Here is a 20,824-nt window from a genome sequence, read left to right on the forward strand (position 1 = left end):
GGGGGTGTCTGTGGTCCCCGCCCGTTCCCAACCATGCCACAAGAAATCGACCATCAACCTGAAGCCCGACGCCGTCATATAAAAAAAAAAAAGAAAAAAAAAGAAAAAGACATCCCTCCACAGTATTACCATTACCAGTAATTACGACATGTCGCATCTCTTTATCCAGGATCCATGCGGCGCTAGGCCGTCAATAGCTTGTTCACCTTGGCGAGCAGCTCGGGTATTCTAAAGGGCTTGGAGACCACATCGTCCATACCGCTGCTCCGCGCCTTGGCCACCTGTTCGTCGCGCACGTTGGCCGTCACGGCAATGACGGGTACGTGCCGTGCGATGCGCCCGTCGGCTTCCATCTTTCGAATCTCCGAAACGCACGTTAGACCGTCCATGTTGGGCATCTCGAGGTCCATCAGGATGATGGACAGGTGAAGACGCTGGCCCTCGCCGCCGCCGGGCTCCTGCTCGTCGGCCGTCCGCACCCGGAGGCTGGTGGTGTCGAGGAATGCCAGGGCCTCGAGGCCGTCGTTGGCCGTGTGGACGGTACAGCCAGCCTTGCGCAGCTGCGTTACCAGCACCTTTTGGTTGATCAAGTTGTCCTCGACCACCAGGATGTGCATGTCTTTAGCCGGCACCCCCACCGTCGCGACCGTCGCAGACCTCATGGTGGAGGCCCTGGCGACTATGCGATTACCCGCCGCAGCCACGGCCACCGTCGCCGACGCCTTTGTTGCCACCAGGCTAGCGACCGGTCCTCCGATGGACGCAAAGTCCTGGCGCTGAGGCGTCATATGCAGGCTTTGAAGCGACGACGGGTCCGCGCCGAGGTGATGCTCGATCGGGTGACGCTGCTGCTCGTCGTCCCGCCGCTCCTGCTCTTGTTCCGTGAGCAGTGATGGCGATTCCCCAACCAGCGAGGGGCCAAGCTGCGACGGGCGCCGCGGGAGCCTTTTGGCTTGCACGAAGAAGCCAAAGAGGCTGCCCTCGCCGGCCTCGGAGGCGACGCCGATCTGGCCGCCGTGGAGCTCGGCGAGCCTCTTGGAGATGAAGAGTCCGAGGCCGCTGCCGCCGTACTGAGCGTGGGTGCGCGGCGAGGCCTGCTTGAAGCGCTGGAAGAGCATCTGCTTCTCGGCCTCGCTGAGCCCGCAGCCCGTGTCCTGGACCTGGAAGTTGACGTATAAAACCTCGCCAGCGCCCCACTCCTCCGCCGCCGTAATGTCCAAGTTGCCCGTCTTGGAAGGCACGTACTGGAAGCCGGCGCGGATCTGGCGCGCGTCGGGCGGAGCGAGCGAGGCGCCCACGCCGACCGTTATCAGGCGCTTCCCGCTAACCGGCGCCGTGAACTTGATGGCGTTTGTCATGAGGTTGATCAGGACCTGCAGCACCCGGCTGGGGTCCAGCGTGACCCAGTCGACAGCCAGATCGTGGAAGAGCGGGTTGGTCTCGACCTGGACTTGGATCTGCTTGGCCTGTAGCTCGGGGTCGAACATCTTGACGGCGCGCCGGAGGATGGTGAGCGGTTGTGTGGGCACGGGCGTGATGAGCAGCAGATTGGAGTCCAGCTTGGATATGGTGAGGATGTCGTCGACAATGGACTTTTGGTGCTGCACACACAGCGCAATGGTGTGGGCCGCCTCGACGCACGAGTCGATGACATCGGCCGGGGGCGGGCCCTTGGCTCCCGCTTCGGAAAGGGCCGACGAGATGTCGTCGGCGCACTGCAGGATGGCGCTGAGCGGGTTTCGCATTTCGTGCTGCGCCAAAGACGTCGTTGGTTAGCCTCACTCGACATCAGAATACTCTGCCGTCCAGGATTTCACGCATGGCTACTGACCGACGTGATGTCTATAAACTCGTTCTGCTGGCGGCGCGTCTCCTCGGCCTCCTGCAGCTGGCGGTGCTGCAGGCCCTGGGCCCATTTGAGGTGCGAGATGTCGGTTATGGAGCCCATGATGGAGCGCAAGGTGCCGTCCGATTCGAATTCTGGGTGGGCGTTGAGGAGAACCCAATAGTCTATGGACTCGCCGTGCAGGTTCACGGGCGACTGGGCGGGCGACCGCTTTTTGAGTTGGAGCTCGCCTGACCAGGGCACCTGGCTCTGGACGAGGCGCCGCCAACCCGACTCCATGGTGTCGACGCTGGATTCGAGAATGAAGTCCATCCACGACATCTCGTACTCGTACTGGCTCTCGCGCGGATGCTCCGTCATTTCAAAGAAGCGGTCGTTGGCTTCGCGCAACACGCCATCGGGGCTGATGAGGAACATACCCAGGGGCGAGAGCTCCGTCATGCGGCGCAGGCGGCTGGCTTGCAGGGTAAGCTGTTCGGTAAGCTGCTCGCGCTCCAGTGCAGCCGTCTCGGCGGCGTTGCGACTGCGCCGAACCTCATCCTCGAACAGGATGACCGAGGCAAGTGAGGTGGCTAGCTGTCGGTTCAAGGTAGCAATGAAGGCCTTGTAGGGCTCGTCGTAGGGCCGGCGCGGGTTCGCCCCCAGGACGAGAAAGGCCAGGACAACATCGCCGTTGGTGGGGCGGACGGGAAAGATGATGGCCTCGCGGCAGGGGTCGCCGAAGCCGCGCCAAGCGATGCCTTCGAGCATGGCCTCGGGTAGGCTGCCGTCGCGAGTGTGCAGCAGCGTGGGCTCGCGGGTGCGCATGGCCTCGCGGAACGACGGCACAAATCCTTCACGGCTGCGCTTCAGGTCCAGCTGTTGCGGAGATGCCGGGTGGTTGCTGGGCACGGCGATGGAGCCTTCGAGGTGGCAGGACTTTAGTGACAAGGTACTGCCAGACGACGTGGACGAGTTCTCAGGGTCCTCAATGTCGCCGAGAGAGTAGAGCAGAGCAAAGGGCACATCATAAACGTTGTCCTCGAGGGCCTCGAGCACGAGGCGCCAGAACTGCTTAACCGATTTTGCGTGGGCCGTGTGGCTGCCGAGGCGGTTGATGGTTTGCAGCCAGCGGTGGTTGAGGACCGTCTCGGTGGTAGTGAAGGGGGCATTGTAGAAGCCGAGGATGCGGCTGGTGCCGCCGTAAAGCGGCACGAAGGCCCACGAGTAGAAAGTTTCGAGCAGATAGCCGTCGCGGTGCAGGGTCAGGCCGTCATTCTCCTTGCGCACGCTAATGCCAGTGCGCGCGCACTCGGCAAATATGGGGCCTAAATAGTCCCAGATCTCGGCGAAGGGGCCGGAGAAGCCGGTGCCCATGAGCGACGGGTGTTTGGAGCCGGCCACTTCGACGGCGTAGGCCTCATTGTACAGCACCGTCAGCTCGCCGCCCCAAAACAGCGCGGCGGGGAAGGGGTTGCTTAGGCAGAGGTTGGCGGCCTGGCGGAACTCGGGCGACCAGCTCTCCATGGCACCCAGTGGCGTGGCGGCCCAATCGATGGAGCGCGCAAACTTCTGGTGCTCCGATAGCACGCCGCGCGGGTTGGGCATTGTCCAGTCGGACACGGCCTTTTCGGGCGACGACAGGGTGATGGACCGCGCGCCGAGCGAGGTGCTGCCCGTGTCGTTGGAGCTGCCGTCTGGCGTGCCTCCAAAACAGGGTTTTGGCTGGAACTTTGTCGACGACACGAGGGTCGACGACGTCGCAGTGGGAGGGCGTTCGGGTAGGGCGGGCAAGGTCGAGTTCGTGGCGCGGGGAGTCGCGGTGACGCTGTCTGGGAGAGTCGGGGCTTTGTCAGAGGGCAGAGAGGCGAGCTTATCCGAGGGCGGCGACGGCGGCGGTGCTGGCTGCCGGGGGCCGGCAGGCTGGGGGACAGGCGGCGCGGTGGCGGCATTGTGGCAGCTGCGAGTTGGGCTGTGGTTGCGCGAGGCGGCGGCAGACAGCCCGAGCACGTCGCTGTCGGCGCGCCACAGGCGGCTGCCGCTGATCAGGCGCCAGCGCTGGCGGACGGTGGAGCCGGTCCATAGCAGGCCGGCATAGAGAATGGAGAGCGGAAAGACGTCCTTGGAGTCGTCGTGGGGAGTGACGCCCGTGGCCCAGCGGCGGAAGTCGTTGTAGGTCGCGGGCGGCGTTAAGGAGCCGTCGGCGACGGCGTGTTCGGGCAGGCCGGTGGCGTCGGGGCCGATGAGGGCGTCGAAAAGGCGCTCGTGCTGGCGCAGGGCAGCATTACAAAAGACGGGGATGACGGGTTTGGCGGGCTCGGGGCCCGGAGCGGTGGGTAGGTCTTCATCGGGGTCGAGGTCGAGCACAAAGGTCGGGCGCGAGTCGGCGTCGAGCACATCGCGGATGGACAGGGCGGCCAGCTCGTCGGCGGGGTCCTCGCAGGCGCCAGGCGGTGGCAGGCAGTCTTTTGGGGCGGCCTGGTCCATGCCTCTGCAATGGCGGCGGGCGACTCAGCGGCGACGAGGGGTCACGGCCCGCGGGCATTCGTGGTGGCAGCGGGGGAGAATTGTTTGCCAGGCGACATAAACTTTTTTTTTTCTTTTGGCTCCGCTGCGTGGGTTGCTACCTTGCCATCCCGTCCCCGTCAATGTTAATTGATTGATTCCACGTGCAATCTTGGCCGGGAAGGTACGACTGGAGCAGCTCCAGCTTGCCCGTTCCCACCGCCCACGCCGCCTGCGCCCGACACACCGACACATACAACGGGCCAACTCGGCGGCACTGTGGGCCCAGTCCCAGACCATGTCCCAGCAGATTGGACCGATTGGGCCACCGACACTTCAATATGCAGATCGCCGATTTAGTGCATCATCATCAATTGCCACAATGCTCAGCGGTTGTAACAGTCTCGTCGTCAGATTCAGGTGGTTGGGCTGCCGCCAAGGGCTGCGCTAGCTTCCAGAACAAGCCAGACCAACAGCTTTCTAGCCCCAATTCCCTTCACCTCCCTTCATCATATGGCGTACACCGAATTGTCCTTCACCCCCAGCTTCCCCTCGCTGTTTAGCTTCAGCACCGTCTCCTTCATGCGTCTGGTTACGTCGGCGGCATACCCAGGGTCAGTGGGCTTAACTGTTGACTTTTTGCTGTCGATGCGGATCCAGGGGATGCTCGTGGCGGTGGCCGGCTCGTCATCACTAGCGCCAACGAGGCCAAGCGACCGCCGCAGCCTCTGGATGGCAGCTTCGTCGTAGGCGCCGCCCAGCAGCAGCGCCACGGGCGGCCCAGACTCCCAGCGGGCCGACGCGAGGTTGCTACTCTTGGGGTCAGGCTGTTCTCCCCTGAGCAGCAGCGGTAGCTCCCTGTCGATGGCCTCGGCGAGGGTATAGTGGATGACTGCGTGGCCGGGCATCGTTCTTGGTCAGCCACTTTTCAGTGGTGGGGCATTGATGGCAAGATTCTGAGCCTACCTTCGATTTCGGGCAGCAGAGCTTCGATGACGGGCTTTCCTATGTGCTCGCCCTTGCCTGTGACGATGACGCTGATCTTGGTGTTTGACATTGTCGGATTTTCTGATAGTTCTCCTGCTCTTGTTTACGCACTTGGCCGTGACGGAGTGATGAAACTCGAGGCAGCAAGCAGCACCGCCTGAGCGACTTTTAAAGGCTGACCTCTAGCACCGTCATCCCTCGGAGGCTATTGCAGCCCGATTATTAATCAAGCGCGAGAGCCGAGCGGGCCAGGCGGACGTAACTGCAGTTGCCAGTTGCCGAACCGCGAGCTGCTCGGGTCTGTCGACACCCTCGCGGTTCCGGAGCAGTACCCGTGATTACGAGAATGTTTTTTTCTTGGCGATCTAAGGCTAGAGTACGTAGGCGCTGACGCTCAAATTATCACATGTCCCGTCATACCAAAGTACGCGAAAATCCCAGTTGCTTGAGAGAGATAGATCGATCCATTTCCAGCATCACTTTCTGCATTATCACCCACATCCCGAAACACAGGCTACTATCATTAATCATTACACGCCCTAGTACGGGCTCGTCGCGTTGCTGATGCCGCTGTAGTAGTTGATCCATTTGAAGATCTCTGTGTGCCACACCAGGCTGTTCTCGGGCTTCAACACCCAGTGGTTCTCATCGGGGAAGTTGAGGAACTTGCTGGGCACGCCCTTGACCTGCAGCATGTTGAAGAGCAGGAGGCCTTCCGACACGGGCAGGCGGAAGTCGAGATCGTTGTGGATGACAAAGTGCGGCGTCGCCCACTTGTCGACGTGCAGGAGCGGGTTCCAGTCGTAGTACGGCGACCCCTCCTTGAGCCCCGTCTCGTTGAACTGGCCGCGGAAGTCGTGGTTCATGAACCACAGCTCCTCGCTGGCGTACTGGTTCAGCGTCGAGGTGCTGCCGTCGTGCGTCACTAGCGCCTTGAACCAGCGGCCCATCTCGTGCCCTTGCATCCTGTTTGGGGAAGGCGTGTTAGTTAATGCTGCCATGCAAAGGAAAGCGAATAATCTGCTTACCAGTTGGTCATGTAGCCGCCAAACGAGGCGCCGGCTTCAATGCCGCGCGAAGTGTCGACGTAGTCCAGCGTCTCGTTGACGTACTTCCACGCGTGCACGAGGTCCCAGTACGGGTAGCTGCCCCACCGGCCCTGCACGGCGTCCGTCAGGTTCTGGCCGAAGCCGGTCGAGGCCGTCGGGTTCGGAGCGATCACCACGTAGCCCTGGTCGGCCCAGACCTTGAAGTTCCAGCGCGTGCTCCACGAGTTGGCGTGCGCGCCCTGGGGGCCGCCGTGCGTGATGAAGGCGAGCGGGTACTTCTTGCCAGGCTGGAAGCCCGTCGGCTTCACGATCCAGGCCTGTTGCTTGATCTCGGACGTGTTGGTCGAGTAGTAGAACTCGGACACGTCCTGCGGGCCCAGGCCCTTGAGCTCCGCGTCGGCCTCGTTGGCGCGGAAGTAGGCGCGGACATCGGGGCTACCGCCAGTAGTGGTGCTGTAGATGTCGCGGCTCGACCAAATCTTGGAGTCCGACACTAGCAGCCGTCCGTCCGGGAGCTGCTCGAAGCCGGCGACCGCGCCCTCGTTCGTCACGTTGGCGGGCTTGTACGACGCCTCGGCGCCGACGGGGACTGCAAAGACCCTGTTCCGAGCGAGGTCGGCGGCGTCGACGAAGAGCGTCTTTCCATCACGCGACCACAGGATCGAGCCGGGAGCCCTGTCCCAGTCGCCGGCAACCTTGCTGATGTTGAAAGCACCCGAGCTCGGGCTACTGGAGACGTCGGCAACGTAGATGATGGTGCGGTCCGACTCGTAGTCGATCCCGTTCATCTGCAGGTACGCAAGCTTGGAGCTGTCGCGGGAGAAGACGGGAGACGAGGAGGCGCCCTCGGCTTCTGGGAAGGGGGTGCCGCCGCGGGGGTTGATGGGGACGGCATCCTTGGCCGTGCCCTCAAAGGGGACCAGGTAGATCTGGGTGCTGGTGAAGTTGGCCAGCGGCAGGTGGATGTCCTTGGTCATGAAGGCGACCTTGGCGCCGTCGGGCGAGAGCTCGTAGTCGCCAGGGCCGCCTTGGTCGTAGGGGCTCTCGGCGCAGGTGACGTTGCAGATGCCGGTCACGTAGTTGGTCAGCTTGCCATCAAAGGCGAGCGACGAGCCGTTGCCTGTCTTGAGAGTGCCACCAAACACGGCATTCTTCTCGGGTGAGAGCCACGTATCCTGTGGATCTGTGTCAGTACAAGTGGGACAAAGACTTGGTCTCGTGCGTCGAGCTTACCCAGTGCCGGGGATAGATGGAGTTGTAGATCCTGGCAGTGCTCTTGGCCGCCACGGCAGTCTCCTCGTCATAAACAGTCCCGTTGGGGTAGGCCTTGGCGGTGACCAGGAAGCGCACGTCTCCCGAGGGCGTGCGTGCGACCTTGAGGCCGGAGAAGGGCCCTGGGAGCGAGGCAATCTTGGTGGCAGACCCGAGCGACAGCAGATCGGCCGAGTACAGGCTGGTGCCGTTGAGGTACAAGATGCTGGTGTTGGTGGGACCGACAAAGACAACGTCGGAGAGGTCCGAGGTGCTGTTGTGCCAGCGCGTGACGGCGCCGGTCTGCAGGTTCAGGAGGTTCCACCAGGTGGTCCGCTTGGCCGTCTTGAACGAGTACTGGTTGGCCGTATAGATGGCGTACTCGCCCGAGGGGTTCGCTTGGGCGGTACCGTAGCGGGGCGCTGAGAGCATCTGCTCGGGGCTGATGGCGGCCACGGGCAGGACAGCCGCGAGGCCGGCGGCCAGGGTGCTCGTGCGGAGATGCATGGCGGTCGTTGGATCAGGCAAGCCAAGGATGACGACCGAGAGAGCTAGGCTGGCTCGCGGGCACTATCAGCATTGGCAGCGGAAACGGCCGCCATAAATACTCTGGCTGGGCCCAGGGGGGGCCATGTTCGGGCCGACCTGAGCCCATTATGTTTATCGACACTGGAGCTTCCACTCGAGACAAGGCGAGGGCTGGGAGCTGCAGTTTGTGGGCATATCCCCTCTCGATTGGGGTCGGGTCGAGTAGCCCCCATATTGCGTCAGCGTCAGCACGCAAACTGCAGCGAGAGCCAACAGGGAAGGAGGGACTGCAGCCACCGTCAGACAAGCGGGGTTCCCTTCGCCGACTCGCACCGTCCGCCAATCAGCGGCCAGCCGTTCTAGAAACACGGCTCACGACTTGGGCCGACCTTCCTCATTCGGAAGGGACTCCTGTATCGCCCCGACGATGTGAAAAAACCAGCCCTCGTTACTGCAGGCCGCCAGCAGGATTCGAACCGATTTGAGTTGATTTTTACTGATATTGATAAATGCCCACTCAAGCGAAGGATCAGACCCTAGCTCTGTTGCCGGCCTCACATCACCAAAGCCCAACCCCTCACTTGTTGCTGTACTTGACGCTGAACGTCCTCGTATAGCTAATGGCCCCGTCTCCGGCGCCCGCTCCCAGTATCATGTCCACGCTCGTCGCCGGCGACGGCGCCCCCAGCCGAGCCCCATTCGCCTCCACGCACGTCACTCCCGGCTCGACCACGCCCACGCCCGCCTCTGCCTGTGACGGACGTAGCCGTTCCTGTATGTGAACAGCCACCGCGGTCGGCTTGCCATGTTGCCATGCAGCTCCACGTCGTCATCTAGCCCAGACACGGTGCCGTCTGCCCGGACCCGATTGCGGGTGCCACCACCGCTGCCGATCGTGCCTGTCCCGAAGCCCGCTCGCCCGCCGCTGAATTTGTATTGCTGGCTGGAGTAGCCATGCCGGCCTTTAGTGGAGTTTAGCTTTAGCACGCGTCCGAGGAGCGGCTTCAGGAACGGTGCGCACGCAGCGAGCCCCGCGGTGTTCGCGAGCTGCTGGACAGCTTCTTTAGCCATGTCCACGTTGAGAATCCAATCTTCGACAAGACCAGCACTCGGAGTCTAGTTCAGTCTGTCGTGCTAAACGGCATCGACTGGACGGCCGAGTCGTGTCTCGCTCCGCTGATACTGGCCCCGGGTGCAGTGGCCACGCCGTTGGGGCCCAGCCACAGCACAATGTCCGGAAGCGCAGCTTATACAGAGGCCCAGTCGTATTTCCATGCGGCCCAAAAGCGACTCGGCGTCGTCACAACGTCGGACCACACCATCGCACCTCAGTGCTTATTTCCGGCAGGCGTCTATTTGATGTGCAGTTTCCAACCGCGCGAGGCCTGGCGCTGCTTCCTGCAGGCCTTGGCCGGCTGCCAGCACTTTGCCTTTCTTAGCCCCGGATCCCAGCGGGAGTACCACAATGCGCTGGCTGAGGATCGGCACTACCACACCACCGCTGAGAGGCTCCAGCAGGCCATTTACTGGTCGGCATGGAAGTCTGAACGCGCGGGAAGGTCCCTCTTCCCGCGCCTGCAGGACTTTAGCACCGAAGACCACAACTCTGGGACGGCCACGACCTTGTATCCTTCTTTTTTCCCAACCCCACCAGGGCCGAGGGTGGACACACACATGCATTCCGTGCATTCCGGGACCAGCAGGGTGGGTGTCATGACGGTGGGGATGATGGTGACGCCAGAAAGTCTGCAGCATGAGAGGGAACGCACGTCGTGGTATTTTACCTGTCCGAGATTTCGCTGCGCCACCTGTGCGCACGCATCGGGGCCGAGCTGCTGGAGCTACGAGAGAAGCACGCGTCCAGTCAACCGGGCTTCCTGGCAGCTGTAGCCGCCAACATTCCCTCGTACGAAGAACAGACGCTGGACTGGATTCGGTCGCTTCCTCCTTGCCTGTCTTTTGACGCCGCGCCGGAGAAGGACGACATATGTCGTTTTGCTCTCAGGGGCCAGGCTCTTAACATCTACGAGATGATATACTGGCCCTTTCTCTCGACCATTCTGGGTGGAGATGGCGTGTCAACACACGGCTACTTTAATGGCAGAGACCAGGCAGGCCTTCACCGGCAGCTCGCGCAAAAAGGGCTGGACTACCACCTGTATCGACTGGTAGTGAACAAGCCTGGGTACCAGCACCGGCACCACGGCACGCTGTACATGATGCACTCGTGCTACCGCAGTTCCCTGATCCTCGTCGCAGCCGCGATAGGGTGCGCGCCCGGGGGTGAAGACGGAGGCGATGGGTCGAGGTTCAGCTTGTCAGTGCCGCCCGGGCGGCATCAATCAGTCGGCGAGGTGCTGTCTCTGCTAGCCATCTGGAGTACGGAAACAAGCGAGTTCGACCAGGTACGCAGCGTCCTGGAGGCGGGGCCGGGTTACACGCTGGCGACGGTGAGCAGGCCGATGGGACCATGAAAATTACATGGACCAGACCGCGTGTTTCCCCGCAAATCAAGGTTGCTGGATGCTTGGCGCCTGGGTTCGCGGAGTATCACAGTTAAGCTGCGAAAGTGAGGTTGCTGACTGCCGCAAAGGGGTGGGAACTCCATCACGGGAATGTGGTCAGGGAACCAAATACATGGCGGCGAGGAGTATCTTCATATGCAATAAATAACCGCAAAAGGGACTGGGGCATTCGATTCTTGACGCTGAACATCGGGCCCTCATCCTCCGTCGTAGTGCTCCTTTACAGCTTAACTTCCTCCAAACACGCACCATGGCAGCACCGACAAACCCGCAGCTTACAATGCTGCGCGTCAGCGGCACCAAGATTGTCAACCCCCAGGGCGAGAGCGTGCTACTCGAGCGCTGCGTCAAGAGGGACGAGCTAAACCAGATGCTAAGGGAGGACGTTTAGGCTGGTCTTGTAATGTATGGCTCGACTATTATGTACTATTTATTCTATGCTGTTGACAAGGGGAAAGGGAGTATAATGCGAAGGGCTATAAAGGAAAGCATTTCATTGTCCCATTAAGAAGCCTTTATCGGCTTCCTTGCCACCATCAGGAACATGGGCGTAAAGAGTCCCTCCCTGCCGCCCTGCACCAGGGCGTCGGCCGCCTTGGCCAGGCTGTCGGCCGTCTTCCTCGTGCCGGGCGGGGCCAGCCTCAGGGTCTCGAGGGCCCACATGAAGCCGTGCGCGACGGTCCTGCCGGCCGGGGTCATGCGCAGGGTGGAGAAGAGGTCGCCGGCCGTCTGGGCGCATCGCCAGCTGCTGCCGTCGAGCGGCCAGTACCACGGCGTGGTGGGCCTGTTGCCAGCGCCGACGCTGGCGGCCAGGTCCTCGTGCTCGAGCAGCTCGAAGCCGGCGGCGCGCACGGCGGCCAGCGCGTCCTGCGCGCCCATCATGTTGGCGATGCCGTCGCCCTGCTCGATGTCGAGGCGGATCTGGCGCTGCCGCAGGTCCGCGTCGTTGTACCTGTCCGTCATGACCCACTCGTAGACGCCAAAGACGCCGCCGGGCTTGAGGACGCGGTAGATTTGGGAGTAGATGCCCTCGAGGGTGGGGGCGTGGCATGTTGCTTCGATGGCGTAAACTGCGTCAAAGGTGTTTTCGTCAAAGGGCATGTTCTGTTTGGCAGTGTTAGAGATCTGAGCCACTCCTAGTGGGATACTCGCTAGGTTTATTTTGCGCCTACCATGAAATCGGCCTGCACGAACCGCAACTGGTCCGACACGCCCTCCATCTCGGCGTATCTCGTGGCGCGCTCGACCTGGTACTCGTTGAGGTTGACGCCCGTGATGTAAGCGCCGGTAAACTTGGCCATCTGCCTCGCGGGCCCGCCCACGCCGCAGCCGACGTCCAGCACGCGCGCGCCCTTTTTGATGCCCATGCGGTGGGCCAGGTACTGCTCGTGGCGGGCCATGGCGGCGTGGAAGCCCTCTCCGTAGGCGAAGCGGCAAAAGTGGAACGACTGGCACCAGCCGTACTCGTACAGGTCCGTGGCCAGGTTGTAGTACTGGCGCGTGATGGAGGCGTACTCGGTCCGGCGCGCCGCCCGCGCCTCGGCCGTCTCGTCCTTGGCCGTCCGGTTGTCCCAGTGCTGGAAGTACTGGTCCGAGGCCGCCTGGTTGGCCTCGTGGTCCTTGCGTAGCATGGAGCTGAAGCCGCCCGTATTGGCAGACGTGGCCCCGTGGAGTGCCTTTTCGAACGTCATGTCGCGGGCCAGGCCGATGTGCGTCTCGCTCGAGAGTTTTTTGTATTGTTGTTTGGACATGGTGGGCGGTTTTCTGGTTACACAGATGGAGGCGGTGTTCCGGGAACCAAAATGGAAACGAAGAGAAGGTAGAGAGATGTGAAAAGTGTTGAGTGGTTGAGTGGTTAAGATGGAAAAAACTGCAGAACTGGATGGAAGGACTGCGCAAAACTTATATCAAGACCCGGGCCCGCCGGCCTCGTCACCTTGTTTCCTCTGCGTCCTCCTCCCTGTGTCTTCCCTGTGTCTTGGGTAATTGCTCTAGCGGGAAGCGAGCTGGCTTTGATGAGCAACGCGGCCGGCGTCGCATCGTTTTGCTGCGCATAAAGAAAGGCGAGAGCGAAAACGAACAAGAAGACGGGTTCGAGTGCGAATTCGAACTCGAACTCGAACGCGAATTCGAGTTCGAATCCGAATGCGAGCACCAGCCGAACACGAACACGACGACAGTCCACGACCACGCCCGGCGGGATGCGTTTACAACAAACGTCTCCAGCTCAAAAGCAGTAAATATGAAGAAAACATATAAAAAATAGCACATTCTAAAATCAGGAGCCGCCCAGAACAGCCGCCAGGCCATTGCGAAACAGCAAACGGGCATAAACGCGATGGAATGCAAAAAGCACAGCCGACAGCGGCCTGTCCTGGGAAGGGTCGCAAGCGTGCGCGAGGTAGCTGATGGTAATTGTTTGGCCGCCAGCAGAGGCACCGTAATCGCCGTCGTCGTCCTTTTGCCTTTGCACGACGAAGCGATCGACGCCTGCAAAGGTGCTGCGCGGGCCGCTGAAACCAAACCCGAGGTCGACAAAAACACGTGCACCACCAGCTCCAGCTCCAGCTGTGCTGGCGGATGGAGCCCCCTGTGGGCCGCTGTCGAGCACCTGGAATGCCCCCCACAGTTTGGAGTGCACAGGCGGCGGCGAGTCTGCCGGCAGCGACTCTGCGCTATGGAAATTCACCGCCGCCGCCGCCGACTCTGCGCCTGGGTGCTCGATGTGCGCAATGTCGCGGCCGTATACCCTGTCGACCAGGAACCGCTCGGGCGAGATGACGGCGCCGTAAAAGAAGCCGCGCAGGAAGCGCGCGACAACCTGGCCGTCGCTCAGCCCGGCCAGCGGCGACCCGGGCGGGAAGCGGATGGTGGCCCAGACGGCCTCGGTGCTGCCCCTGTGCTTGCGCGGATTGACCAGGGCAAAGGCCGGGGAGGCTTTGAAATCGGGTGGCGTCTTTGGTGAGGATTGGAGGCGGAGCTTGTAGGTTGGGGCGAGGGCCACGGCCACGGCGCACATGTAGCTACCGCCAGCCAGACTGGCTGCACTGAGTAGGAGGCGGCCGAGGGGCATGTTGGTGAGTGGGTGGGAGGGGACGGTAAGAGAGAGACTAATGGACAAGGTTTGGCCTCTCCCTGGTTGGCAGCTGATGGGACATATAAAACAGAGGTAGCGGCAAGGGCTGACGACAAGGGCTGAAGCTGCTGCTGATGTCGATCGGCTGAAACCGGTGTCATCCCTTTTCCAAGGCCGGGCGTCCCGAGCTTTGGTGAGTCACTGCGATTGGAAGCCATTCACGAATTTTCTTGTGTCACTTTTCTTTGTTGATCCTTGTTGATTTTATTGTCTTACTAGGTAGGTATCCCGCACCATTCTCAAAATACAGGACGACTTGTTCCATCTTTGTCCTCCATCTACTCACTGCACCCACAACCCATCCCCCTCCTTTGTCTGCTTACCACAGGACAGTCAGCTTCAGGCCCACCGACTCGCCCTCCAGGGCGCACACGGTGTTGTCGGCCAGCCCCTGGGGCTTGATCCAGCGTCCGCCGGTGCAGATGGAGAACATGACGGTTTCGACGCAGAGGAGGTGGCCGTCGGTGCAGCTGCCCGGGGGAGTCTGCGGGTTCGCAGGAGTGGGCGGGCGCGCGGTGGGCCTGGCCGGAGTGGCGGGGGCGGACGAGGTCGGCGCCGGCTTGGCAGGGGTTGGGCTGGCGCTGCCGGGACCGGTGGTGCAGATGGTAGTCATGGTGGTCATGGTCATCGTCGTGCACGGCTTTGTAGGAGCAGAGGTCGAGGGCGCGCTGGTCGGCGTCGTAGCCGAGGTGGCAGAGGTCGAGATCGCGGTCGTGGTGGTCGAGCTTGAGGGAGCGCGAGTCGAAGAAGCGGTCGAAGTGGCCGAGCTCGATGTCACACGAGTGGACGTCGAGGTCGGGGCTGCCGTCGTCGTAGTCGATGGCTTCTCACCGTTAGACTGCGTCTTGGTCGGCGCTCCAGCGCTCATGCTAGCGGTGCCCGATGGCTTGGCCGGGGGAGCAGCACCGCCCTTGTTGTGCGGGTTTCCGTCGCACGGCTGCGCAAAGAGCTTCGAGGTGCCCTCGGGGTGGATGACGTTGCTGCCCGGGTGCGGGTACTTGATGGGCACCTGCTGCTTCAGCGCCTCGTTGGTGCTGCACTCGCCTGTCACGGAGCCGAGGTTGGCGAGGAAGAAGTCTGGGTACGCCGGGGTCTGGCGCTCGCCCAAGTGCGTTCCCTGGCGCCTCTCCTTGGAGCGGCGGGTCGACCCTTTGCCGGCCTTGACTTTGAGAGGCGCGCAGTTCATGTAGATCTCGGGCGAGCCGCCCACACGGTTAATCCAAATCCATCCAAACGTGTAGTCGCCAGGAGCGAAGTCGGCAGGGACAGTGAAGCTAAACTTGTCGGGCTGCTGGCCGCCCTCGAGGTTGCCCACCTGGTTGGCCTTGGGGCAGCCGCCCTCGATGGACTGGATAACCTTGAAGACCGAGTTCTTGGTCGGCGCGAAGCCCTCGGTCAGGCCGAACTGGCACGAACCGCCGCCGTGCACCGCATGTCCCGAGAAGGACACGGTCGCCGGCTCGCCAATCACTACCTCGGTGGGTGCCCCGTCGATCTCGAGCTTGCTGCCGTCGCCTCCGGGCGCCTTGCAGGGATAATTTCCCCCGTCCGTGTCGAGCGGGTTCGTTGGGCCGTAGCCGGTGCCCTTGTACGGTCGAGGCTCCGCGAGGGAGACGTGGCGACGCTGCAGGCTCCGCGAAACGGCCGACGACGCGTTGGTGAGGTCGAGAGTCATGGCCGCAGCCATGGCGAAGAGCATGTTCTTGCTAACCATAGTTGCGGTTGGCGAAAGCTGGTGGGAAGTCGCAGAGTGACAGGCTTGTTGCCGAGTGGTAAGCCGGAGAAAACTTTTCGCTCGCAGTTTGCTGTGGAGAGACAGGCTGGGAGGTAGAGTGTAGAGTAGGTGTAGAGTTGTGTCCGACTTGTGATGACTGGATGATGGGAAAGTGACGAGCGGCTGAGCATAGCCTAGGTGGCCTTAAATAGAGCCAACAGACGGGAGTCGAGATGGCCCAGAGATTGCTGGCAAAAAGAGAGATGGTTCCAAGACAGCGCCATTGTCCTTCGAGGAACAAGGACTGCCTCTTTCCTTGTTGGTCCCCATCCCAAGCGAACAAAGAAGCTAGCGATGGGTAACCATGAAATCTGAGGCGGCCGGCTTGCGGTAGGCATCGGCAGCACAAAGTCCATTCTTCAAGGGGCTGGCCTCGAATGGAATGCTCATGGCAAGGCTCGGACAGAAACGGGTTGTGTATTTACCTCTTTGATGCTATGTACAACGAGCCACAAGGCCTTGTCCTTATCCACCCCAATCCGCCATGCCACCCCTAGCCCTTCCGCACACTGCCTTGATAAACGAGTGACAAAGAACAGGATCCTGTGCAAATCGCACCCAAGCTCCAATCCATCACCCGCCATTTAGCACCCACATAGCCCTGTCCGCCATTTAACAGGCGAGGCTGGGGTTCTTGCCCTTGGTAAACTTGCAGGCGGCGTTGTTCCTGGTGGCGAGGTTAATGTAGCCACCATCGCCAGTGCTGGAAAAGGTGTTTCCCTTGGCCATGTAGAAGCAGTCGTAGTTGGTCTTGAGGGCGCCCTGCTTCAGGTCGACGCTGACCTTGCCAGTTATGCCCTGGGGGTTTTTGAGGTTGTAGCCGACGTTGTTGCAGATGGCGGCCACCCACTGCGTCGGGTCCGGGTTCTTGGCCCACATTTCGTCCACCGTCGCCTTGGTAAACTTTTCGCGTGCTGACGTCCAGTTGGAAATGTCCTTGATGAGCTTGATGCCGGCGTTGGCGGCCCTGGTGGCCAGGTCGGTGCCAACCGTAATGGCGATCGAGGTCACGATGCCCGTAATGATTTCCCGCTTTTCCAGCTGAGCTTCGGCCACGGCCACGGGCTCGCTTCGAGTAGCGAGCTCAACCGACCCGGGCTGCTGCATGACGGGAGCAGGAGCCGCAAAGACGGGCAGGGCGAAAACGAAAATGGCCTTGGACTGCATCTTGAAGGTGGTGCGAAAGGGAGCTGTTGTTGGTGGGAGGGAGTGGGTGGCAGAGATACTGATAGATGGAAAAGACGATAGAGTGAAAGGAAAGAACAGTAGGAAATGTTCAAAACTTAGAAAAGTGAAGCTGGATTGTCCGATGGGGATGAAGAAGAAGGACAAGAAAAGCACGAGATGGACGTTCCCAGCGGGTATACTTATACCTGGCGATTCGGGACACTCCTCTGTGCATCTCAGGAGCATCTCGCCGTCGCCAGAGGCCTCACGCACTCTATCAGGCATAATTTCCATGCCAAACGTCCGCCTCGAGCACAGAAAGCTCGGCGATGATCACGAAAACCAGGAGCGCGTCGTTCTACCCGACCGGACAGGGATCGATGCATGCATTGTGGGGTGCGGGTCTGTGTTGGCCCACCCACACGCCCAGGGGCAGCCAATGAAGCGGTTGGGCGGTTCTTATAGGGCTGGCGGGTGGGAAAAGGGGGCGGGGCCACTCAATGCAGAGCCCAAGTTGCCGCTACAAGAATAGCAGCACATTACGGGCCATGGCTTTTTGGTAGATGGTGTCTTCGACAAGCGAATGACTCTCGGTGGCCATTTTGCTGGGCTGTGTCACGCGACCACAAGGCAGGGGATGCATCCAGGGCAGAGAAGCTTATACACAGCAGCTAGGCCGTTTAATGTTTATTGTCGCATTCCGTGCGCTCTCCTGCCAAGAAGTTAGGGCGACATGCCCGCGCCTTGCCCCCACTCGACCAGAACGAGCGGGGATCGCGCCTGGGGTACCGAGAGGTTACACTTTGGCAGCATGGCGTGACCGGCCAAGATGTGGGTTCTCAAAGAAAGGGACGAACGCAAAGAGAGGGGGTTTGGGGGCGTCGACAAGATACGCTTATATCTACCTACGGCGGACGACTGGCTGTTTGGGAATCGGCCCGGAGCCGACTCACGAGACAGCAATTTCGGCGACGGCGGCTGCAGGCAAGGCTGAAGCGATGTAGGCCTGTGAGATTACAGGATGGCGGCCCACACCCGCAGCACAAAGGAAGAAATGCGTGGACCTTTCCGGAGATATTTTGCACATCTGGTGCTGAGGCTAGGATAGGCGTCGAACGCATCCTTGTCGTTGAACTGCGATCCCAACGACGGTGCCCTCAACATTGCCGAGCACTCTGGCACAGAATGAATAGACAAGCCAGTTTATTAATAAATGCAGTAATATTTTCCGATTAAATCCCAGCCATCCTCCCTCAGCCGCACCACGGCCACGACGCCCATGACGACCCAGAAGAGCGTCATGAACACCGACCGCGCGCGGCCCGTCAGCACTCGGGTCAGCATCACGTAGCTGTACATGGACATGCCTGCCTCTTGGATCTGCGGGGTTTGCGAGTCGTGTCAGCCCGGGCCTGGCTGCGGTGGCGAAACCGAGTCTCTGGCGAGGGGCGAGGGGAGCTTACCAACCACAGCACATCTGCTAGAGCCGCGGCCACTGCATCCAGAGTGGTGTCGTAGGTGTGGTAGTAGGCGGCGTAGCGGAGCCCGTTGGCGCCGGCGCCGGCGGCCGAAACCAGGATGGGCACCAGCGTGGCCGGCGATATGCTGGTGATGCTCACGATCACGAGGCCGAACAGCACGTTCGCCAGCCCGATGGTGCTAAGGATGGCCCAGCTCAGCTCGTAGTAGAGCGGTATTATCTGCTTGGAACTCATGATGCTGGGCTCCCTGTCGGATCGTCGCCTTCTTTGGATGCGGCCTTCCTAGGGGCTTCAGCCAAGCTGTCGGCGAGGAAGGAGCGATCTCGAGCCCTTGGTGGGCAGCAGGGCGATGCCCTGGGTGCTGTTCGCGAGGCGGGCGGGGGAGGCGGGTAAAGAAATAAAAAGACTCCAAGTCGGGACGGCAAGGGCCGGTGTAAAAGTGGCATGGAACGAAGGAACTTTATGGATCGTCCGGCTGGGCTGCGTCCCCTCCGCGACAAGGCGAGGACCAGGTCGCGGCCCGGACGGGGAGCGGCCATCGCTCGCTATCTGGTGCATGCCCAGCAGCGAGTCAAACAGGACGCTACAAAGTCAGGAGTTTGACCTTAACCCGGGATAAGCAGGCAGGCCGGCTTAGAGTTTTGGCTGTAGCCGTTGTGGCACGAGGTATATGGCCGAACGGTCCCAAGTCGGGCACGTCAATCCTCGACGGCCATGGTCACCGCACAAGCTTTGCCGAGCCCCTCGACCAGGAGGGCGAGCTGCCGGACCTGTGTGCAATACAGGACTCCTCTCCCGTTGTGGCCATGTCGGCGGTTGGGAAAGGCAGGTCAGGAACGTTGGCACACTGGTTGCGCTGTTATCGGTACCTTGACGAGGTGAGACTTTTGCAAGCCGAAACCAGCACCATGTGGCAGGCGCTGGATCGATTGGCGGACCGCGTGCCGTGGATCTGCGATCTCTCTCTGCCCGAGGGAACACCGGCCAGGGACATCCCCTGCTTATAGCATGGAGGTAGCGCGGAGATGGAAGATGTGGACGGGGCTAGGAAATCATCATGAATAATATGCCAAGACAGCACGAGAGCCTGACAGCGCGCAAACAAACGTCGGTTCCCCATGATTTCTCGCTTCGGGTGGGAGCATCTCTGCTACCGGTTAACCCTACATGGCTGGGGCAGGGCCGCGCAGGGGAAGCTTGTTTCGCAATCTTGTTTTCCAAACCCAGGCAGGACGAAAGGAGTAGCTTTTCCCGGCCTTGCGCCAGCGATTGATATCCTGTGTTCCAAACAGCTACCGTGCAGGGCTTGATTGGCCGTACCGGGCCTTACATGGTTGCGGAAAAGCAGCATCGATAGGTTGTTGAATGGGGATTCTTGTTACGCACTTGGATGGATTGGAAAAAGATGTCGTGTTAGTGAGCTGGGTCGCGTGTCCTGCATTGAGGCGATTTCCCAAGCGCAACGGTGGGCCATTATTTTTTTGCGATGTGCATGTGCACAAAAGGCAACGAGAATGTTGTGGGTCATGATGCAGCCAAGGCGTAAATTAATCGCGGGCACCGCTTTATTGCCGAATATTCCAGCGCTAACGAACACAGCATCGACTGGATGCTCCTATGCACCATTGTATCCCCAAGACGACATTTTGTCGCTGGCGAAAGCCCATGTTCCACGCCCTGCTTGGATCCTGTGCTGAGGAGTCGTCGTGCACTGGCGACTTTTACCCAAGAGACCGGGTGGACCCCACCATGATTCACACCCAACCGCACCACGTTCCAGCAGCGCCGATGCTACATTGCTTCCCAAAAGTCTCGGAGTGGGCACGTGGCGTCAACCTGCGTACTGCACTCACGTGTCGACAGCAAATCTCGAATTTATTAATTATCGAGCAGTGGACGCAAAGGTCTGCTCGGCCAAGAGCTTGGACCATAAGTGTGTTGCGGGACGTTCTTGGATAAGGATCTGTACCCCGAGTCAGGATCTTCTGGGTCAACAGATCCGCTGGAGTGCCGACCGATCTCGCTAACCGAGCTAGGGCAAAGCCGCACCTGTCGCCCTCTGCCGTGGGATAGCTCGGGACGCGGCAGCAGGAACAGGGACGGTTATGCCGACCGTGAACTTCCCCCGACCCTGCCAGCTCCAAAGCCGTATCAGGGAGAGAGGAACCAGCCTTTTAAGACTATGGCTTGGACACGCATTTGCAAGTGCTTGTCTTGTCATGTTGTAGTGCTCGAAGTACCAGTTAACCTCCAAGCTGCGTCACCGCACGAGGGGCCGGCATGCCTCGGCTCCCCACCATCACCCTAGCTCACCCCCGCGTCATCCCCCTCCCACAAGTGTTACCTAAACATGCCCCTCAAGGAAAGAGTTCCACAGGGATCGTGGCGCAGTTGGCTAGCGCGTAGGTCTCATAAAAAGGGCCAGTTTTGCCGGTTTCCTTGTTATGACCTGAACAAGGGCAATCCTAAGGTCGTGAGTTCGAGCCTCACCGATCCCAGTATTTTGTCGGCGACGGCGAGAGTGGAGATGTTGGTTTTTTAGTGTCAATCCCGACCGCCAAGCCAAGCAGGCTCGCTCGCACACGGCTCGGCCCGC

General features: G+C 60.8%; 10 protein-coding genes and 1 non-coding gene across 11 annotated transcripts; 3 read left to right on the plus strand and 8 right to left on the minus strand.

Moving 5' to 3' along the window:
- Nucleotides 1-182: 182 nt before the first annotated feature.
- GGTG_02557 (hypothetical protein) lies at nt 183-4,312 on the minus strand (the record flags this gene model as incomplete). Its single annotated transcript, XM_009220329.1, has 2 exons — nt 183-1,751; nt 1,832-4,312. 2 exons carry the CDS (start codon nt 4,310-4,312, stop codon nt 183-185), a joined length of 4,050 nt encoding a protein of 1,349 aa, XP_009218593.1.
- Nucleotides 4,313-4,686: 374 nt separating this feature from the next.
- GGTG_02558 (hypothetical protein) lies at nt 4,687-5,667 on the minus strand. Its single transcript, XM_009220330.1, has 2 exons — nt 5,297-5,667; nt 4,687-5,222 (listed from the first exon to the last, which is right to left on the minus strand). The coding sequence occupies exons 1-2, from the start codon at nt 5,385-5,387 to the stop codon at nt 4,840-4,842; spliced, it is 474 nt and encodes a 157-aa protein (XP_009218594.1). The 5' UTR covers nt 5,388-5,667; the 3' UTR covers nt 4,687-4,839.
- Nucleotides 5,611-8,423, minus strand: GGTG_02559 (dipeptidyl-peptidase V). The gene is made up of 3 exons (XM_009220331.1): nt 7,600-8,423; nt 6,346-7,541; nt 5,611-6,283 (listed from the first exon to the last, which is right to left on the minus strand). The coding sequence occupies exons 1-3, from the start codon at nt 8,122-8,124 to the stop codon at nt 5,857-5,859; spliced, it is 2,148 nt and encodes a 715-aa protein (XP_009218595.1). The 5' UTR covers nt 8,125-8,423; the 3' UTR covers nt 5,611-5,856.
- A 342-nt stretch (nt 8,424-8,765) lies between these two features.
- GGTG_02560 (C6 zinc finger domain-containing protein) lies at nt 8,766-11,061 on the plus strand (the record flags this gene model as incomplete). The annotated part of the gene is made up of 5 exons (XM_009220332.1): nt 8,766-8,919; nt 8,988-9,078; nt 9,171-9,864; nt 9,939-10,595; nt 10,897-11,061. The coding sequence occupies 5 exons, from the start codon at nt 8,766-8,768 to the stop codon at nt 11,059-11,061; spliced, it is 1,761 nt and encodes a 586-aa protein (XP_009218596.1).
- Nucleotides 11,062-11,174: 113 nt separating this feature from the next.
- GGTG_02561 (hypothetical protein) lies at nt 11,175-12,421 on the minus strand (the record flags this gene model as incomplete). Its single annotated transcript, XM_009220333.1, has 2 exons — nt 11,175-11,774; nt 11,843-12,421. The coding sequence occupies 2 exons, from the start codon at nt 12,419-12,421 to the stop codon at nt 11,175-11,177; spliced, it is 1,179 nt and encodes a 392-aa protein (XP_009218597.1).
- A 527-nt stretch (nt 12,422-12,948) lies between these two features.
- On the minus strand, nt 12,949-13,743 carry GGTG_02562 (hypothetical protein; the record flags this gene model as incomplete). The annotated part of the gene is made up of 1 exon (XM_009220334.1): nt 12,949-13,743. The coding sequence occupies one exon, from the start codon at nt 13,741-13,743 to the stop codon at nt 12,949-12,951; it is 795 nt and encodes a 264-aa protein (XP_009218598.1).
- Nucleotides 13,744-14,125: 382 nt separating this feature from the next.
- Nucleotides 14,126-15,669, minus strand: GGTG_02563 (hypothetical protein; the record flags this gene model as incomplete). Its single annotated transcript, XM_009220335.1, has 3 exons — nt 14,713-15,669; nt 14,352-14,629; nt 14,126-14,290 (listed from the first exon to the last, which is right to left on the minus strand). The coding sequence occupies exons 1-3, from the start codon at nt 15,518-15,520 to the stop codon at nt 14,126-14,128; spliced, it is 1,251 nt and encodes a 416-aa protein (XP_009218599.1). The 5' UTR covers nt 15,521-15,669.
- Nucleotides 15,670-16,138: 469 nt separating this feature from the next.
- On the minus strand, nt 16,139-16,892 carry GGTG_02564 (hypothetical protein). The gene has a single exon (XM_009220336.1). The coding sequence runs from the start codon at nt 16,745-16,747 to the stop codon at nt 16,193-16,195; it is 555 nt and encodes a 184-aa protein (XP_009218600.1). The 5' UTR covers nt 16,748-16,892; the 3' UTR covers nt 16,139-16,192.
- A 1,053-nt stretch (nt 16,893-17,945) lies between these two features.
- Nucleotides 17,946-18,462, minus strand: GGTG_02565 (hypothetical protein; the record flags this gene model as incomplete). The annotated part of the gene is made up of 2 exons (XM_009220337.1): nt 17,946-18,127; nt 18,211-18,462. 2 exons carry the CDS (start codon nt 18,460-18,462, stop codon nt 17,954-17,956), a joined length of 426 nt encoding a protein of 141 aa, XP_009218601.1. The 3' UTR covers nt 17,946-17,953.
- A 210-nt stretch (nt 18,463-18,672) lies between these two features.
- Nucleotides 18,673-19,235, plus strand: GGTG_02566 (hypothetical protein; the record flags this gene model as incomplete). Its single annotated transcript, XM_009220338.1, has 2 exons — nt 18,673-18,780; nt 18,852-19,235. 2 exons carry the CDS (start codon nt 18,673-18,675, stop codon nt 19,233-19,235), a joined length of 492 nt encoding a protein of 163 aa, XP_009218602.1.
- A 1,369-nt stretch (nt 19,236-20,604) lies between these two features.
- GGTG_20043 lies at nt 20,605-20,726 on the plus strand. The gene has a single exon. It is a non-coding gene; the product is annotated as a tRNA-Met (tRNA).
- Nucleotides 20,727-20,824: the final 98 nt, after the last annotated feature.

Source organism: Gaeumannomyces tritici (assembly GCF_000145635.1).
Source record: "Gaeumannomyces tritici R3-111a-1 unplaced genomic scaffold supercont2.1, whole genome shotgun sequence".
NCBI classification, from domain to species: domain Eukaryota; kingdom Fungi; phylum Ascomycota; class Sordariomycetes; order Magnaporthales; family Magnaporthaceae; genus Gaeumannomyces; species Gaeumannomyces tritici.

Bases quoted from the DNA above. Each gene is read 5' to 3' on its own strand.
- GGTG_02558 (XM_009220330.1), bottom strand. From the start codon at position 5,387: ATGTCAAACACCAAGATCAGCGTCATCGTCACAGGCAAGGGCGAGCAC. The intron at 5,223-5,296 runs GTAGGCTCAGAA...CCGGCCACGCAG, and splicing joins TCTGCTGCCCGAAATCGAAG to TCATCCACTATACCCTCGCC.
- GGTG_02559 (XM_009220331.1), bottom strand. From the start codon at position 8,124: ATGCATCTCCGCACGAGCACCCTGGCCGCCGGCCTCGCGGCTGTCCTG. The intron at 7,542-7,599 runs GTAAGCTCGACG...ACAGATCCACAG, and splicing joins CCATCTATCCCCGGCACTGG to GATACGTGGCTCTCACCCGA. The intron at 6,284-6,345 runs GTAAGCAGATTA...TTCCCCAAACAG, and splicing joins GGCGGCTACATGACCAACTG to GATGCAAGGGCACGAGATGG.
- GGTG_02564 (XM_009220336.1), bottom strand. From the start codon at position 16,747: ATGCAGTCCAAGGCCATTTTCGTTTTCGCCCTGCCCGTCTTTGCGGCT.